This window comes from Anarrhichthys ocellatus, unplaced genomic scaffold (genome assembly GCF_004355925.1).
Source record: "Anarrhichthys ocellatus isolate YVR2014 unplaced genomic scaffold, GSC_Weel_1.0 scaffold10, whole genome shotgun sequence".
NCBI classification, from domain to species: domain Eukaryota; kingdom Metazoa; phylum Chordata; class Actinopteri; order Perciformes; family Anarhichadidae; genus Anarrhichthys; species Anarrhichthys ocellatus.
Window position 1 is genome coordinate 6,394,051 of NW_022280040.1, and position 17,405 is coordinate 6,411,455.

Consider the following 17,405-nt stretch of genomic DNA (forward strand, 5'->3'; position numbering starts at 1 on the left):
GAGAGAGAGAGAGAGAGAGAGAGAGAGAGAGAGAGAGAGAGCACCCAGGGTGAACAATAGCTGGCGAGGAGATAGAATAGAGCCCCACATTGTGTATTCTGGTCCTGCACCTTCAGTCATGTAATGATGGATTGAACCAAACAATCTGATGCAAGCTATTCTTTGTAGCCACTGAGCGACCCGGCTAAGAGGCGAGGCCTTTCTTCCCAGACAGTATAGGAGGGATGTGGGAGGCTTCTCTGACTTTTGCTTAAAAAAATGAATAAAAAAAAATAAAAAAAATGTACCAATTCAATGGCCAGCCAAGCAATGCAGAGTCAAAACATGAGATCTTGCCTGCATGGTTTCACTGTGTGATTGCAGCCCAAAACATCTGTGCTGAAATGCAGCCACCGTGTCAGCAGACTTAACATTTTAAACAAATAAGAGTTTATGTTGATGGTAGTTAAAATCCTGACAAACTGCATAAAACTCCGAGAGCTTCTATATTCCCTTCTGGCTCTGCTGCCCGGCCAGCGCTTTTGGCCGCCGACACTGAAAAAGGAATTGACCAATAAGGTCATAAAAGAAAAACACAGCCGCAGAGGTCCACTTCATCACAGGATCGTAGGAAAGTTAAACTCTGGATTGGCTGTATAGTCTGTGAGATCCAGTGTGGTTTGCCGCAGGATTACTCCCTCCAGCATAATCTAGGATCATGTTTAATAGCTGCATGTTTACTGTGGACTGTCTTTCTCCATAACATTTTCTGGCAGTGTCACTGTCTAGCATATTCACATCAGGGGAGTAAATAATGAATGTATAAACCATCATCTGTGGTATTATAGTTTCTTGAAGCCCTTTTTATTATGTGTTAATACCCATCAATAGATTTCCAAACAATATGGAAGCCCATTTCTGTCAGGAAAAGAAAAACGAACAGATGAAAAGTGATACTAATGGTAAATTAAAATGATTTGCAATGAACTGGTATTAGCTGAGGATCTCAAATAAATTGTAATAATTGCGGCGATCAACTATGATCTCAATCATATTTTCTTTCTGCCTCTTTCCCGGTCGTAATTGATATTGAATCTAAATATTATAAAGTATAAAATGTAATATATGTGGATGTCAAACGCAGAGACTTGACATATCTGGATGGTAATGTCCGTAAACCTGAGTAAAATACAGACTCAAATGAAACACACACGAGGTATAATATCTAATTCACATGACGTCCACAGGTAATAGTCCGAAAGTTGGAAATCCAATGTGTTCATAGTTTTTTCAAACCACCTATTCCTCATTTTTGTCATTTGTAATTTTTCCCCTGGACAAAATGGGCTTCCATATAATAGAGATTTATCGATACGTTATATGCAAATTCACCCATAAATGCCATGAATTAGAAATGCTGCTATATCTTGACTCCTCATAACTTAGCATTGTCAGGAAGACGGTTTTCTTTCTTCTCGTACTAATATGTGATAAAGGTCATATATTTATGTTTTACCACATTTACATTAATCTTTAAATCTTTATTTTATATTTTTGCCCTATGAAGTAGAGACCTCTGTATTTCCTTTCTTCTGATCTAAATCCTCTTGTTGTTTTTAAGATGAAGACAGTGTCTCTCCTCTGATCCGCCTCTTGCCTCTTTCCTTCTGACCGGGCTCATCTGTCTGTTTTTCCCCTCGCAGAGAGTTAATCTGTCCTTCGATTTCCCTTTTTATGGACATTTCCTGCGTGAAATCACCGTGGCGACTGGTGGTAAGTGAGCACTGTTCTTGGACTCTCTTCTCTCAACAGTAGTTATTAATGTTGTTATTGGATATACTGTATGTGCTTGGCATATTAGACTGTACACAGACACTTTTGATTGCTGCAGGGTTTAGGAGGGAATGTTTCTGGTACTCGGTGTACCTGAGTGAGTGTGGCGTGGCTACTGTTCAAAGAGATCTCGCCCCTGAAGACAGAAAATAACCAAACAATGAGTCATTTCTTTGGATGTTGTCTCTGGGAAGTTGAAAAGGCTCATCTGGCACAAACCACAGTACAAAACCACCCCCGACACTCTGCCCAGCCAAGCAGACGGCCTGATACGAGACCATTTGCAGCGCTCACCTCCGCGGGATACTCGGGGGGGGGGGGGTGAAACAACAAACCATTCCCAACACTCGGCACCACCAGCTCCACACCAGACAGGAGAGAAACCAGACCGATGGGTTTGGACTGGAAACAGGAGTCCCTGTGCCAAGTGGCCTTGCACACTCTGATAGACATGTATAAGGAGCTAGGGGTATCAAGAGGTGTGTGTGTGTGTGTGTGTGTGTGTGTGTGTGTGTATGTTAGACACGTGACACGGCAGACGTGTTTGCCAGAGTGTGCAAAGCAATTTTCCACTTGAGTCTTGACGGCGAAACCACAACACTCCACAACCAGCTATTATCACATGAAAGACCAAAGCCCTGCTCTTAACTATTTCAGAGATGTTGTGCTGCGTTTAACTGCCGCTGGAATAATAAAAGACATAATCCGCCGTGATCGTCATTATCATCGCCGTCTCGGTTTTTTTTGCCCCCACTTGATCCTCCATCAGAGGCAAAGTTGAGTTGGGTTGCGAGGCAGGATGATGGTGTGGAGGCGTGATAACAAGAATTTGCATTCCTCCAGACAGAGAGGAAGGGATGAGACCGAGGAGGAGGAGGCAGCTATCTGCCTCTCGCAGGCCTCCGGGGCTTTGTCTCCAACACGCCGTCCTCACATCCCTCCACTTCAGGGCCTATCAATCAGCTCGTCCTTCTCTGCCCACTGGACCATCTTTTCTCTCTTCTTTCATTGCCGTCAGCAAGAGTCACTGTTTATAACTTGAGCCAATATTTCTCTTTGCTACCTTAAGTGTGCTGAACCTCTGCAGGAAAAGATCATTTGTATTAGTTTTTGTATTCAAAGAGTTACGGTTACTTTCTGAACACTGCAGCAGCCAGTTCTCAAACACATTAACGATGAAGCAACTCGATGAAGCTGGCATGCAGCCTTGTCAAACATGTGACGTCTACGTCCACTTTTATGGGTTTTGCATGCAGTCAATCGAGCGTTTCACTTTCAAAACTCTCCACCGCAAGAAGTCATTTTGAGTTCTAAACGTTTTACTTGTTTAAATTAGGAGAAAGAAATAGTGTGATGAGATTATTTTAATGTGTTTAAAAGACAATTGAACTTGCAAATGTTAACACTTTCCCACAATAAGTGTAAATACCTCAAAACAAGATAAAATAAGACACATTATTGCGACTTTTATTACACATTATGGCGACTGTGGAGAGCAGGGGTCGTCCTTCAATCAGAGGGTCGGCGGTTCGATTCCCGGCTCTGCTGGTCGCATGTCGATGTGTCCTTGAGCAAGACACTTAACCCCAAAATTGCTCCCGTAGCTGTGCCTACGGTGTTTGACCGTTAGTCTGATAGGCAGGTGGCACTTAGCCTCTACTCCAGTGCTAGTGTGAAAAATGACAATCAATGCGCACTGCTACTTTAACACTATACTTATATTCTCAAACATCACATACACACATTGTCACTTCAATAGGCTGCAGCACCTTAGATGCTTGAACACATTAAATATAACTAGAAATGTCTTGAAAATGAATGGATTATGCCAACAAAGAGGAGAAATATTCGTACAGTCAGGACAATTACAGGGACTGTCAGCATTCTGCAGGTGTTGTAATGAACTGACAGGTTATTGTTGAATTGTGTGTGTGTGTGTATGTGTGTGTGTATGTGCGTGTGTGTGTGTGTACGGCTCGACATGTGTAGACTGAATACCATGATGATATATGATCTGACCACTGCCAGCTGTGTCGACAGATATCCAGCTGTGCCATGCTTTCCCATGCTGTGTACTGGGCGGCCAGCTGTCACACTTTACAACCAGAATACAAACAAAGATTCAGAAAACACACGATTTGGTATTATATATTGTTATCCAGCTAATTGGTGATCACAAGCTTTTATATGTAAGGCACCAAATACAGTGCATAACGTGTAAGGCAAGTATAGGAGCACATGAGAGGAAACATGAGTGTAATGTCGCCCGCACTCTGCGACCCAGATGTGTCAGTGGTTCACAGCCTCGGGCGAAAAAAAACCTTAAAGGGCTGCAAGATAAATCTGAAGGATCAGAAGATGATTAAGACAAGAAATATCTCTGCCGTACAAATCATGTTTATTATTTTAGGTTTTTATTGTGACATATTGGATAGTATAAGATTATTAAGATTAAACGAACAAAGACATCACTCTTTGGTTATTATTGTGAAATGGGCCATTCTGCATAATTAGTACTTTAGTTATTTTGATGCTACTTTTACTTAAGTAAGAATTTGAATGCAGAACTTTTACTTCTTAAGTATTTTTACTATGTAGTATTACTACTTTTACTGAAGTGAAATATCTTCTTCCACCACTGCCAATGGCAAGCAACACCGTCTCTTAGAAATGAAGTATTTCCTTGAAAAAACATTGCTGCCGACTATAATCAAAGTGTGTCCATGTAATCCATGTTTCCCTTCACAAACACAATTTCTAGTAGACAGGGTTGTGACAAGGATAATAATTTTTTAGTTTATCTTGGGCTGATGACGTTTGACTCTTATGTATGCCAAGTCATGCAGACGATCACTGCCAATTTGTATTCCAAAGAAACATAAAACACATTACAGATGTTTTTCCTCAGAAGCCATAATGGATCGGTTATGGCCTGACATCGTATTGTTTGCTTCACTTAGCAATAAAAAAACAAAATAACAGACATCTCAATTAGATTAAAAAAAAAAAGAACAGCAGTTTCACAATACAAAAGACTAAATAAAATGTGTGTGTGTGTGTGTGTGTGTGTGTGAGAGAGATCCGGTGCGGGACTTTCCCGGCTCAGAACATCTGCGATAAACAGAAAATATCCGGTAAATTATACACAGCTGAGTACGAAGGAACAAAGTCCTTGTCTAAACACGATGTCCAATAAAGTGAAGCTTTAGTCTGGTGGGCCTGCTAATTCCTGCTCTTGTTTTTCTTGGACACACACAGCCCGCCACTTTTGGATAGCAGCGCATATAAACAGAAAGAGTTGGAAAGAATTATCCTGCTCCATCCCACCTTCCTAAAACCTCTTTCTCTACCTCAAACTCCTCTTCATTATTCCTCCTCTCTTCTTGTATATGAGCTGCTCCCTAAGGTCCCCTCCTACTCAGTCCAGTCTCCCTCTGCTGTAAGTGACGGCCATAATGGATGAATTGCCTCTCTATTGAGCGCCCCGCGGCTCTCACCTCTTTAGCGTATTGAGAGGCTGTCTGATTTTCTTTAGACTGTCAAGTAAACCGTATTGTGTTTTTAGGAGATTGCTGGTACGGAGCAGAAATAGTGTGTGTGTGTGTGTGTGTGTGTGTGTGTGTGTGTGTGTGTGTTTGGTCGGGGGGATTTCTAAGCTTTCTAAAGGTTGAAAGTGAAAGGAGAAATAGTACAAAGCAAAGCCAAAGAAAGAGTGGATGAGATGAAAAAAAAAAAACGTGCTCGAGTTGAACGTTGGGTAAGTATGAGACGAGGTGGCTGATTTGTGTCGCTGCACAATCAGATAAAGGAAAGTGCAGACGCGGCAACATGGAGCCGGTCCCACCATGGCAATGTGTTTACCTTTACCTAGGCAGCTAGACTAAACAACCCTGCCTCTTTATTTTCTGTCCTCTTTACACTCATTGTCCTTGACATAATGTGCTTTTATCCGCTGGGCTGAGTTCATGTCCTGCAAACACCAAATGCGTCCATATTCCCTTCCCAAGCTTTTAAATACTTTATGTTTCTAAAAGACTATAAAAGCAGCTGCTTTAAAACAGTGTTTCACAAAACTTTGTAAGAGTATTTCGTCAAATCTTGTACATTTTTGACAGGAATAAACTAACCATGGGAACTCCTCTTATTGAGCCGTGCAGCTTTAACCTCATTCTCTCCAGGTGGAGTTCTCTAAAGTGACATCTTCGCCTGCTCCTCTCCTCACTGAGTGTATACTGACACTGCTCTATAGAGGTAATTCTGAGCCGGGAGGTCTTTATGAAAAGATAGATTCCCCTTATGATATGCTCTGCTGCTGCTTTCCAAAGTGATAGTCTGGCTATAAAACCACATCTATGAGAAGACATATGGTGAGATGAAATGGGGGTTCATGGGCCTCAATGAGACTTTTCCCAAAAAATCCTCTTTTCTTTCTGAGCAGGGTTTTTCCTCCCTTAAAAGCCTCCGGCAGCTACTTACTGTATTTCTGTTGAACTTCATCACCAGAGAGACAATGATTTCTTACTCTGGGTTGTTTGATGATTTATTATGGTATTCAGTACATTTTTGAAGGACCTTTTCATAGATAGTTTCCCATATTCAACACTGATATAAAAGGAATACTTTGATATTTTAGGAAAAAACACAATGACCCTCTCTACAGCCAGCAGCCAGTTAGCTTAGCACAAAGAAAGGAAATGGGGCAGATACAGCTGGCTGTTGAAGTAAAAGATTCCCAAAACATCCTAATCACACATTTTAATATATATATATATTAATAATTATTTTGCTGTCCAGAAAAGACCATGATTTTAGTGATTTGCCGAATCCTGTATCTGCAGGTACACTAGACGATTACAACCAGTCTTATAGGCTTAAACAACCTCGTCTGTCATCATAAAAAATCCTGTTGTAAGACTAATTTTCAAATAAGTAATTTATGAGACATGTCTTTTTGTATTTCCCTTTTTAAGATATACTGTAAGTGTCTTATTAATTCTTCAAACTCTTCGTCAAAGGTAAATTATATTGGATGCATGTAATTGTCTCACCCAAATGCCATGTTTTCCCTTTGTTCTGCGTCAAACATGATTTAATGAGTACATGTTAAGGTTTGTTTTTGCCATTCAGGCAGAGTCAGGGTGAGAAACTAAGAATAAATACATCCTTAAATAGCAGCTGACTTTGCTAAACTTTCTTTGTCAGAAGGGAAATTAAGACGCCGTTTGATTCTGTTGTTATGAGTGCAAAGACAGTTCCCTGGTGATGAATAGTGGGCGTTTTCTCCGTTTCCACACTCCATTAATAACCATGTGTACAGACTGCTAAATGATGCAGCTGTAGTTGATGTTGACTGAGCAAGTCCCCCCTCTGTGGAGAGATCTATTTGTGTCTCGCTGAAGGGACGCGTAAATTGGGAAAGTTTACATATTCCTTTTATGTTGTCTCTTCGTTAGTGTCCGTGACTGATGATGTAGAGTAAAAAACACACCTGCATGAGGATTAAAGGAGTACAACAGGAGAGTAAAATGAGTACAGCAGGAGCGTTAAAAGAAGGCTAAAATTGGAACATTTTGTGTATTTAAGTGCTGCTCAAGTGGAGATTTCTGGCTTGGAGTCTGAGAACATACAAGAACTTGACCAGTGCATGAAAAACAATGTCTTCGTCCAGGGTGTCTCGTCTTAAAGCCTCTCAGATTTTCCCTGCTGTTTTTGATAAAAAAATAATAGTGCTAATTATTTGCAGCCTATCAACGTGTTGCTAAAGGGTAAACCCACCTTAAAACACTTTATCAAAGCAAGTACAACACTATAAGTGATACATGACATGGACGAGTTCTGAAAGTTATATGTTTCCTGTGCTTCTTCCTCAGGGTTTATCTACACAGGGGACGTGGTCCACCGGATGCTAACAGCTACTCAGTACATCGCTCCTCTGATGGCAAACTTTGACCCCAGTGTCTCCAGAAACTCTACTGTCATCTACTTTGACAATGGTAACAGCAGTTTACTAATTCATACTTAGTTCTACCTTAATGCTTTAACAGTTGTGTACTCTCTTGTGTGTGGTGCATGAAGCACAAACTGATACTTTTGGCTCCAACCAACCTTTTATTCTGGTAAGGACAGAATGAAAGTCTCCCACAGCCAACTTTGTGTTAACAAGCTCCAGAAAATACTGGAACTAATCCACAATCATTTCTATGTAACTCATGAAAACAATCAAGACAGCAAAGTGACTGATAACGCTATGTGCTCTGTTGTAATTGGGAGCTTTAACACTCACTTTAACATATAAATAAATACACTTTTACCAACAATAAACTCTGCAGAGGCTATACACAGCATTAGACCCATTGGGAAACAAACAATACATTATATCTAAGACTAACATACAAAAGTAACACAACCTTTCACATTTTCTCAATTGGTTTCACATTCACATTCATTAAATCACAATAGAGCATTAAATTCACTCAAAAAGGTTGAAAATGAAGCTCTAACTAAAGCTGTACAAGCCATCCTCATGTATTCACAAAACAGGAAGTCTTTATCATTAACTGATTTATATGAAACCCTCCTTGACCTCCATGACCTCCCTTTAAATTCCACTTACTCACTTTAAACTGAATTGATGCACTCCCTCACTCTCTCCACCGTTCTTTTGCCATCTGTGGTGGTTGTTATCTGTCATTGTCCGTCATTAATCCCTTCCTCTGCAGCAGAGCGACTGACCAACGGAGTGACCTTCTGCAGTGGAGCTCATCACACTTTAACCAAACTGGCAGCCGATCAATCTCTCTCCATGCTCCTCAACACACTGTCCATCAGTCAATGTCCTGCCGATACAGCACAACAGCTGTACGGCCTGTTGTGTTGTGGGCGAGTGAGCGCTTCTTTCCCCCAGAGACATATTGGTTGTTCTGGAAACACAAACAGAGACGGTGTTTTGTTGTTTTTTGTCAAGTAGAATCTGCTAAAGAATACATGTGGTTGATGTAAAAAAGCAGCCCCCCTCCTGAACTCAATGCATTTTAAGCCGACTTATATTAGAGCTTAACTTGTTTCTGGCTGAGTAAGCACGCTTTGCCGTAAGGCACAGCTGCAATTTAGACACAGAAACTCTTCAATGCTCTCTCGTTTTACTTATTTCTCATCCAAACAGTCACAATATTGCCAGAGAGCGTCAGTATTTGCCTGCTGCCCTTAGCTCTACAGCTGTCTGACCTCCTTCTTTGTCTAGGCCCTCTGTACACAACACATGTCATTCATAATGGGGGTTTCCTGTGCTCACCAAACTGCCTCGGCTATCTTTACTTTGTAGAGAAGCGCTCTGGCTATGCGACGGAAAAATTGATTAGTTGTGTTAACAAACCTTTATTGCCCTGGCGCACAGCCAAATGACTATAGCTGGGAGAAGGGAATGGCTTTCACATCAATAGGTTCTCCAAAGTCCACAGTAAATCACACCGGTGCTGAGAGTAATGTGAGGCCCGATGTCTGGAGGGTAGAGCTGAAGGTCCCGTGAGTCTGGTGCTAATTTCGTACTTACCCACAATCATGCAGCACCTAATGAGGATTCTTTGTGGTCCATGTGTGATTTAGTTTTGGCGTTTGGCTTTTTAAGTTACTCTCATACTTATTTATTCATTCATTCATTCATTTGTTCAGTCGGCCTCGAGAGGTCCTTAAGATGCCGGGCAGTGTCTAAACATGAAACATGGATCCGGGATCAGTGCAGCACTCCTGTCTGGGCTCCATGTTTAGATGGTCAGTTCACCAATTTTACAGAATAACAGAGTTTAATGGGAAACCCTGGTGGTGTCTGAACGTGATGTTTTGAGGTATTCGCTTCTGAAACGTTAGCTGCCCCAGTACAATGGAGGTGAAAGGAAATTAACTTAAGTGGAGCTGCAGGGGTACAGCGAGTCATCCTTTAATCACATGGTTGATGGTTCAATCCCCAGCTCCTCTTGTCCATATGTCGAAGTGTCCTTGAGCAAGACAATAAACCCCAAGTTGCTCCCTGGTGCAACAGCCCACTGCCCCTAAAATTGCTTTGGATGAGGTGGCAGAAAACCCGGAGACGGATATCTCAAATTCTGAGCAAATTAAACCAAAAAGTGTCTCCTTCTGAAATGTGGGTCTTTAAATTGGTGTCGATGTTTGCGGCTGCTCGCTGTATTTGAACACATGTTTCTGTACCATAAGAAGTAATTTACAAAACTGCGATTCTCTTCCGCACAGCATGTAATAGAATTGCTACATAATCCATCACAGTAACCGTCACGCCTTGATTTTGTTTTCTCAAAAGTTTCCGTTTTATAGCTGCTTCATGCTGCTCCAGTGGAGTGTTTTCATATCAGCGCTCACACTACTCGGCTGTCAATCACCTCACACCCACAGGGAGAAATTAAGTCTCTGCCGTGAAATAATCCCTCAAAAACATATCGTTTTACAAACACAATTGTTACATCGATTGTCTTCTCATTCACAGGCTTTGCCCGGGCAGCGGTTCATGTCACGCTAGATCTGAGACACTAGAGATGATTTATTTGAAAGAGAGTGAAACACAAGTCAGCGTCAGAAATACGATCGTGAGGCAGGAGCTTTCAATGACGCCTGTATTTTCCTTTAAATCTGGGTGATTTTATGTTGTCCTGCGTCTGGTAATGAGCTGTATGTGGTTGTTCCTCCTTTAGGGACTGCTCTGGTGGTGCAATGGGACCATGTCCACCTGCAGGACAACTACAACCTGGGAAGCTTCACCTTCCAGGCAACGCTGCACAACACCGGCAGGATTGTGTTTGCATACAAAGAGGTCAGGACTCATTCATTTAAACTACTTAAGCAGTGTATTTCTTTCTTTCTTTATTTGCTTTCTCTGTCTCTTTCTGACACCACTAACAGTCTGAATGAATGGATGAAGTATTTATTATTGTGCACCTATGATCAGCCTGCATGAGAGTACAATAATAAAAGCCAGATCCAGAGTGCTTTTATAAAAACAGGCTTGAACAATATTCATTATTAGATCTTCAGACCTTTATTGTCGACAGAAAAATGCATAAAACCCTGACATTTACTATAATACTGGAGGAATCTGAGTAAATACTCATTAGACCTTTCTTTTCAGGTCTTTCGAGACACATTTACCGAACCTAAACACACCAAAATTACAATCAAATAGCACTACCTACACTAGAATATTTCAGGGTTTGGCAAGACATTTTAATGGACAATTTACATTCTTAAATCATCATAGTTTATACAGAGAAATAAAGATAATGGTACTTGCCTTTCATTCGTTTTCACTCATTATACAGAAGAGTGATGCCAACATAACTAAATAATACGTTTAATGTCCTCATGCTGATTCCATTATGCTTGCAACATTATTTTAAATCATGTTACAGGTTTTTTTATGTTAGATGTCCCAATGGTATATGTATATGTATATATATATATATATATTTATACGTAAAAAAACAGAGCCATAACACAGAGATAAACAACTTAATTCAACAGAAAAAGAGGTGGTAATGAAATATATTTTCCCACAGAGGCTGCTGTAAGTGTGTAAAATGGAATTAACGAAGCAATGATCCATCATAATTGCAGCGGTTTATAACAGCAGGGCTGCCTCTTTTTTTTTACGACTAAGGCCTCTTTTGTAATTTATTTTAGAAGAGGTGTTGTTGGAGGTGTTTTTCTAATAGGTGTTTCAGTACACTGCTATTTGAAAAGGGCAACCTGACCGTCGCATGTAATCTGAGTTTTTATGAGATTCTTGATGATCACAAGGTTTGTTTGGTACCGAGTTTCAGCTCCATCTCATTTACCTTTGACAAGTCATCCCCGAGACACTGAGTACTTTTGTTTATTTTAACTCCTTTCCTTCTTTGTTGTGTGGTATTAACACACCAAATTTAACTTGATTGGACCATAAATATAAAGCCCATAGACTGTATGTGAAAGTAGCTGTTTTGAAGCCTTGAGTTTGGCATTTTGTCCTCATGTTTACACATGTTTACAATGTTTACTGAGGTAACAAATCAAGTCAGAAGTAGGGTCATTTTCCCATAGACTTCTATACAATCAGACTTGTTCTTCTGCAAACAGAGGATGGAGAATGCAAGTTACTTCCGTATTGCTGCCACCTAATGATGCCTCAGCAGATTCCTATGGTAGATAGTAATACATTGGCTGAATTGTCAGACTGGTGTTGCCTGCTTCTATTTTCCAGCCTGCCCCAGACAGATCGGCGTGGTTCTGGTAATTGATTTCCCCCCTTTTCTCTTTCAGATCCCCATTGAGGTGTCACAGATCAGCTCTGTCAATCACCCGGTGAAGGTGGGCCTGTCTGATGCCTTTGTGGTGGTCCACAAGATCCAACAGATACCCAGTGAGTCGCAAAATCATTTTCTAGCTCACATTTGCTCACTTGTTCTCAGAACGGAATCGGAATTAATTTGTGTAATTTTTTCCAAATGTGTTTTCTGCATCAAGCATTTTGGATCAAATTATAATTGCGGTACTGTTTATGGCTGACTGGCTCTACCCTTCAATACAAGAACATTGTACATGTCTTTTGCTGTACGTGGATCATTAACTGCTGAGGATGTAATTGGGACATGCAGCTTTAGCCTCGGTCTTTTAGCACAATGTCATGTGTGTTGCCGTCAAGTGCATATTTAAGACCCTTTTACAGGGTTCTCGTTTGAATGAAGTGAGCTGGAGTGAGCTTTTCTACCAGCTCACAGTTAGCTGGAATTAGATGATAAAACCTACAGGTGACATTTGACATTTAAGTGGACAAATTAAACAACTTGACAGCTGGAAATAAAAAGCTGCCTTTGTTCACTTGTGTGTGAAATTAAAGACTGTGTCTAAAATCACTCATTACTCACTACAGTCCACTTTATTGTGAGGTTGCTGTTTTGTCCAAATGTATAGTGAGATTCATTATACCCTATATGGTAGACTCAAAGTATCCCACAATGCATCGCGAAAAGTAGTGTTCATGTGATTTCGGACACAGCCAAAGACTAATTGTTTCAAAAACTATGAAAAATGATTGGCCTGCAGAATGGAAAGCTTGACGAGCGTGGCAACAGGGGGGCGGGGCTTAGCAAAGGGTCATTTAGCTGACTGAGTGGATTGTTTTATTAGCTTTTTATTTACCCTTTTAAAGCTGCGCCTCATAGCTCTGAGTTCAGCCTCATCTGTTTTGCTTTAGCCCCAACTGTCACCACCTCTTCTCCAACATCGTTCCACCTCTCTCAGTGGGCAGAGCTGTAGGCACGGCTCCAGATCTGCCTCTCCCATGCACTTTTGAGTCACTGCAATTTAGGCCCCATTAAATCTAAAGCAAATGCTAGCAAAGGGGAGACACTTCAAACGTTTTTTCCACAGTCGGGCTCTCTTTCTCTTTCTCTTTCTCTCTTTCTCTTTCTCTTTCTCTCTCTCTCTCTCTTTCTCTTTCTCTTTCTCTCTTTCTCTTTCTCTTTCTCTCTTTTTCTCTCTCTCTTTCTCTTTCTCTCGTTCTCTTTCTCTTTCTCTCACTCTCTCTCTCTGCCATGGGCCCTGACTCAAAGCCTGCCACAATAATGAGTTGTCAGATATGATTTATTCAGTAATTTAAACTCTGTTTTGATTGCGTCTGTGAAACTTGAAAAGCATTTATTTCAAAGTTAATGGTTTATAACTTTAAACCCAATACATATGAGGGGATTTTTTCTGTCCTTCTCTTGGCATCTTTATTTTGAGTTGGATGGGGAGGAATTACTACGGTGGCCGACAACGGCAAACGCCCTGCAACATGTCCATCTGGAGAAACGTGCTGCGACTCCAGCCTTTTACAACATTATGAAAGCGCTAACGCTAGCAAAATAAATCTGGTGCTCTTTTATAGCGCTCCCCCTAGAGACCTGGAGAACTTCTCTTGCGTTGACATGATATTTTTCTCTTGCATTTGTTTTGGACTTTGCATCATTTTCGTTATTTTATTTGATTTAGATTTTTGTATGTGATTTTTAATCGGCATCGTTTCTGGAAATGTTTTGGGCCGTTGTTTGCCCTTGTAAGTCTGGCTTAGGAGTAAAAAAAACTCTGACATGGACTTTTCTTTCTCATCTGAAGGATTTTACCCCAACATCTCTTTCTAGAGGTCTTAGTTGGCACTGAGGGATTTTTCTATTGAACCATTGAACCTGTTAGCGCAGTCTTCCTCGACATCATAAACCCAGCTGTCTTTGATGTGTCCGACACAGCATGATGAAACCAGTGAGTGCAGCTGTTTGCTTATGGAGTGATGAAATCTTGAATGGAGACAGATTGAAGCAGATGTGTTTTGAGTGACGTCTCTGAGGAATGTGAGTGTTCTTCCTCATGTCAAACTCTTTTCTTCTGTTTTGAAATGCACATTGTCCTTATTCCACTTCTCAAGAAACAACAATGTTTTAATACACCCAATCTTTGGGGAGAGATGTAACATCCAATACCTCATTTACATATATTACTTTAAAGTAAAATGATGTGTCAACATTTGTAACATTGCTTGCTAGGCTAAATGACAAATGACTAAGCCTCACCCTTGTTAGTTACTGTGATACCATGACAATAGTGGCAGGTTTAAACCCCAAGAGTCGTTTATTTCACACAGAAGTCAACGAAAGCAGCTTCTTATTTCAAGCTGTTCTAGTCGTTCATTTCGTCAGCTGAAATGTCGAATGTCACTCGCAGGTTTTATAATCAAATGTTAGCAAATAAACGCTAATGAAATTCTTTGTATATCTTTGAACATTGGGTTCTTTGTTTCAAACAAAGATAGACAAAAGCCAGATTGTCATTTTAGCCAGCCACCTTTCATTTTGCCAACTCAAATGCCAACAGTCAGCTGGGGTCAGCTCGAGCCCCACCGCGACCCTGAATGTGATAAGCGGTTAAAGATAATGGCTGGATAACCTTGTTTGGCAAACGTAACGCTATCTTGTGTAACGTTGGCTGGGGTGGCTGGAGTGTTAAGTTCCCAACAAATATTAGAGCAAACAAACACTGTTTAATCATCTTACAACAGCCCTGTGTACACTGCTTCAACATGTGCAGAAATCATCATCTGTTCAAGGGTCTTTAATGAATAGTCGATTGCTAAGCTAGCCTTCAGTCACTGCAAACAAAACCAAACACCTGCGACAGCTGAAACAAACAAGGCTTTGTTTTCTTGCAAAGTGCACAGGTTCATGTCCGCGTCTGAAGCAAAAGGGCAGTATTTGAATCTTGCACCTGTCAGTCCAAAGGGCTTGAAGTGGCACATGAGCTGAAAGAGTCCGTGGAGACAGCAAAGGATGCAACATCTTAGATCAAAGGTTGTTACACCTTACATTGATGCAAATGATAGTGCGTGTCACTTTTAGGATGCCTGGTAGCTCGTGTGTCCGTAGCTATTCAGTCCCTCTTTGTAGGATGGTTACAGTTAATGTGTGACCTCAAGCCACCTTTTGTTCTTGCGCTCTGCATATCCAATAGAACTGTAGTTTGGAAAAGATGCAGCTGAACTATTTTGACATATTTTCCATTGTGTATCAAGACAGTCAAGCCATTAATAAATGGCTTCTTTTAAGTTGCCATGTCCTGAGAAAATGAAGCCTTAATCCTACCAGAGATCAAACAAGGAGGAGAGCCATGCCTGCTGCAGGCTGCACCATGAAGAAGTGTTTCTACTCAGCTAGGTGTCTACAATGGCAACCATAGCAGCTAGGGAGACATTTTTTTAACCCAGCTTTGCCCCGGAATAGAAGCTCAAATAAAACATTTTACACTGCCTCCAGGCAGAGCAATCCGAGGAAGAGATGAGAGGGAAGATTTGTGGGTGTCCTGTGGGTGTGTAATTAACAGGTGCGCATGTGGAGACCCAGGTTCAATGCTACATTATGCATTATTATCCGTCACAGTGTTATTCTTAAAATGAGGCCAATACCAGCTCATATCTTCCTGCCTGTATCTGGATTAATAATCTTGATACCCAGCAGGAAGACTGCCGCTATTAATCATATGCGTCATTCCATGTTTTTATTTTCAGGTTTTTCACAGCAGATCTCTGCTTAAGAGGAAACATTGTGATTCAATATGTTGGGGCTATCGACCCGGCAAGAGTTTAATCATGAGGTTAAAGAGGTCGATTGAACACATCGTAATATTTTGTGTAACAGTACAAAAACAGCCAGAGTGCTGCCTGATGAGCAGGCACCATTCCTCCATCGATCTCTAACTCAATGCCTTCACATCGCATTTGTATTGATTTCCATGCAGTTCTCCCATATGGATGAATGAGCAGTAAGAGGCTGCCTGGTATGAAGCGAGAATGTAAACACATTTATAGCTTAAGAGTGTAATAACATGTGCAAGTGTGTCTTATCTGGACGTGATTTTAATTTGAATGAGGGTTAACTGGCCCTCGTGAGCGTAATTGATGACACGCTTTTGCTCCCTTTGTTTGATAGCATCAGTGAAAGCTATATAGCTCAATCCTCATTAGGCGTTGTTGCTGGGACCAGGCTATAATTGATCTGATTTGCGGCTTCCTTCCACCTACAAACGGAGGCCAGCGAGGATGTAAAGTCTGCCCAGAAAAGTATTCACAAAAGCAGGCACATTCAGACGATAAACACTAGGTGCTAGACAGAAAAGCTTGCAAAAGACAGAAAAAACAATTGTAATCCTTGTCTGAAGAAGAGATAGCTGTGGCAATGGGACAATATCAACTGTGCAGACTATTTTTTTTCCCGTCTTGTACAGTCTGCCCACACATCAGCAGCCTCAGGCCTTCCTCTCTGGCCCCCACCGTGTCATTAGGCACCTGATAATCCCTTAGCTAGAGGCGAGAGGAAGTCAGGCACCAGGGAGAGGAGGGGGAAGGAAGGGAGGTCTTATTCTCAGGTTAGAAGGAGCTGGCCTCCTTCTAAACAACATCCTGGGAAACAACATCCTGTCACACGAGAAGAACAATACTGTTGCCAGCGCAGCTAACAGTTCATTAAACCGAGCAAAATAACTAACCTTAAATCTGTAGGCTATAAACTGATTTTGTTATTGAGAAGATTATCTGAGATTCAGAGGAGGATGTAGCAGGAGACGGTTAGCTTAGTTTAGTCAGGCATAAAATGCAGCACACAAAATATCCTGTAAAACCACAGCTTTTAGATTCAACACTTCTATATTGATTTAGATTAAAGAAACGAGATGTAAAGTTAATTAGGGAGCTTTAGAGAGCTGTTTCCCCCTTATTTACCGTTTTATGCTAAGCTAACCGTATCCTGGCTATAGCTTCATATTTACTGGACAGACCTGCAAGAGGAATCGATCTTCTCATCTTACTAAAAGCACTCTATCATGAATGTGACTTGCAGGTCACTGCTTGCTGTGTATGTTACACAGCCACAGTCTGTTGCATTGAGTTTTTATTTTGTAGCTCATTGGTCAAGCAAATATATCTGCTATAGAAAATGTCATATTTTGAGTAATGCCCCGATGCTCGTTGCAGTGCATCTCAGTGATTTATTCTACAGATTTACAGTTTCATTCCTGGAACGGCTGCG

General features: G+C 41.1%; 1 protein-coding gene across 1 annotated transcript in view; it reads left to right on the forward strand.

Moving 5' to 3' along the window:
• Positions 1-17,405, forward strand: part of plxdc2b (plexin domain containing 2b) — a 77,553-nt gene that overhangs the window by 41,931 nt on the left and 18,217 nt on the right. Inside the window, exons 4-7 of the mRNA XM_031850581.1 lie at positions 1,683-1,752; positions 7,683-7,805; positions 10,512-10,630; positions 12,115-12,214. Of these exons, the coding sequence (XP_031706441.1) occupies positions 1,683-1,752; positions 7,683-7,805; positions 10,512-10,630; positions 12,115-12,214 (412 nt within the window). The remainder of the gene's footprint in view (positions 1-1,682; positions 1,753-7,682; positions 7,806-10,511; positions 10,631-12,114; positions 12,215-17,405) is intronic.